Source organism: Buceros rhinoceros, unplaced genomic scaffold, assembly GCF_000710305.1.
Source record: "Buceros rhinoceros silvestris isolate BGI_N320 unplaced genomic scaffold, ASM71030v1 scaffold2648, whole genome shotgun sequence".
Classification (NCBI taxonomy): Eukaryota; Metazoa; Chordata; class Aves; order Bucerotiformes; family Bucerotidae; genus Buceros; species Buceros rhinoceros.
Window position 1 is genome coordinate 59,721 of NW_010427305.1, and position 2,539 is coordinate 62,259.

Sequence of the window (2,539 nt, forward strand, 5' to 3'; positions counted from 1 at the left end):
CGCTCGGATAAGGACCCGATCTTCATTGGTGGGCTGCCAAGATCGAGGGTGGTGAGGTAAAGAGTTCTCTTGCTTTTCTGACGTTTGTGAAAGCTCTCGTAACCGGAGGGGAAGACTTGAACCACATCAGTGCAGCCCAGAGTCTTGTTTATGGCTGTGAATACCACAGAATTATCTGTCCTTTGCCTTCAGACTCTCATATGGGGCTTTTCACTGGTCTGACCCTGCAGTTCAGACCAGAGACAAGCTTCTGGATTTCCCCTCCACGGGTGGTTTCCAGGACAGCGGCTGCCCCAGTAGCCGCCTGCTCTGCGGGTTGACCACGGCAGGGATGCGGCACTGCTGCCCGCAACGATGCTCCTTTGATCTCTGCCTACGAGAGCCCTGTGTTCTCCAGCTGGCGTTTGTGAGCAAAACTGCACTTCAGGATGAAAGCTCTATTTCAAAAAGGAATTCTTGTAATTCAGCACTGAAGCTTGGAACAGAGGGGAAACCCTTGTGAACAGAACAAGGAGCACTACAAGAATATATTTTATAGCATGTCTCTGGTTTATACTTCTTGTACTTTCTGTATTCGTTGCTGCTAAACTTGCAGAGTCTCATTTCTTCCAGAACTTAATCTTTTCTCCTTGGAAAAAAAGCCTTGTTTTGTGTTTCAGGAAAGGTTTTAGCAGTCGCATGTATGTGGGATGCATCAAGAATCTGGAAATATCCCGTTCGACCTTTGACTTGCTTAGAAATTCATACGGCGTAAGAAAAGGCTGTGTGTTGGAGGTAGGAGGCTCTGAAGTTTTGTGACCTGATCTTTATTGTTACTGGACAATGAATTGTAATGATTGTGAAAGAATGCCGTGAGTTGAAATGGGTTTATCTTGAACAATTTAATAATCTAATCTATACTTGAAATTTCTCACTGGGCACTCTGCAGGGACAAAGTCAGTAATTATTTCTCTCCCTTGTAAAACAGCCTATTCGTAGTGTGAGCATCTTGAACAACGGCTACATTGAGCTGGTACCCAAGTCCTTAAGCCCAGAATCAGAGCTGATGGCAACTTTTGCTACGAAGAACAGCAGCGGCATCATCCTTGCTGGCCTCAGCCGGGGGCTGGAAAAGCGACGACGGAGACAGGCCCATTTGGCAAGTACTGAGGACAGAGATTTGGGTTGGTTTTGGTTTTGCCATGGTAATTTTGTAATTTCAAGTCAGGCTTTTATGCCTGTGACATGCAAAGGCTTGGTGGGGAGCAGAGGATATTCGCTGTATATTCACAGAGGAGAGGTGAAGGATGAGTTAGCAGAGACCTATCGTGGTTACTAGGACCCAGACTGCTTTTACTACAAGGAGGAAAACTGCCTTTGAAGTACACACGGTATTCCTTTCCACTCCTGTTAGTCAGGATTTGAGATGATCAACTATCTCATCTCTGGACTGGTTTGGAGCTCCTGGAATCCAAGGACAAAGTATTTGTGTGCCCCTTATTTTCTTCCTCTAAGGGGAGTTAGTGAGGTGGTGTTGATGGGGAAAAAACTCCTGTGTTTTCACCTGATTTTTTTTATCCTGATCAGAGAAATTTCTAGCTTTCATGTTCTTAGTCATCGTTACACTCTGACAGGTACCAACATGTACTTGCTAAGCTCTGAGTGTCATTAAAAAGTTCATTTACTGCAAAGTTGGAGGTAGATTTTTCCAAAGTATGTTTTATTTAAACACCAAGTAGAAGATGGGAAATAAAGTTACAGAAAAACATGTAACTTCTCCTAAATCCACAGCCCTTCTTTTGCATCATGCTGATGGACGGTCATCTGGTAGTGCATGTTAACGCTGGAGATAGAGCAAGCACCAGAAAAGTAGTTCTTCAGTCTACTAACGGAACATACAGCGATGGACAAGAACACTCCGTCATCCTGATCCGGAAAAAGAGGTACGTGGGCCTGGACCAGCGCTACCCGTTGAATTACTGCGTGCCGTTGTCAGCTCGCTGCGCTCTCGGAGGAGCTGCCCTTGCCAGCTCATTAGGTGGAACAACCAGGGCTGTGATTTTCTGCTGCTAACGGAGGTGTGCTGATTTACATGGTAACTGCACACAGCGCACGGCCACCGAGGGAGCTGCAGCGAAAAGCTCTCCATCTACAGGCCAACTGGGAAAAGCCTTAGAAAAAATACAGCTATCCAAATGGTTTGGAAAGATACCTTTAAAAATAACTGAGAAACTCTACACGTTCAATTGCCTAAACAAGAAGGTCTTCTACGGCATTGGAAGGATTATCAAAGTGGTGGAACCTATTTCATAGAACAGGACAGTTTTGAGGCTGAGGGAAGAGTGGTTGGAAACTGCTTGGGGGAAAAGGACCTGGGGGTGCTGGTCACCAGCAGCTGAAGAGGAGCCACCGGTGTGCCCAAGTGGCCAAGAAGGCCAACGGCATCCTGGCTTGTCATCACTGGTGTGGCCAGCAGGGCCAGGGCAGGGATCATCCCGCTGGACTGGGGGCACTGGGGAGGCCACACCTTGAGGTCTGGGTTCAGTTTGGGCCCCAGACT

The 2,539-nt window shown here is 46.9% G+C and overlaps 1 protein-coding gene across 1 annotated transcript in view; it reads left to right on the plus strand.

Annotated features, from left to right (window-relative positions):
- Positions 1-2,539, plus strand: part of LAMA1 (laminin, alpha 1) — a 64,235-nt gene that overhangs the window by 52,493 nt on the left and 9,203 nt on the right. The window contains exons 51-54 of the mRNA XM_010141828.1: positions 1-56; positions 660-774; positions 968-1,138; positions 1,771-1,922. The exon at positions 1-56 is cut by the window's left edge and continues 4 nt beyond it. Coding sequence (XP_010140130.1) covers positions 1-56; positions 660-774; positions 968-1,138; positions 1,771-1,922 — 494 coding nt within the window. The remainder of the gene's footprint in view (positions 57-659; positions 775-967; positions 1,139-1,770; positions 1,923-2,539) is intronic.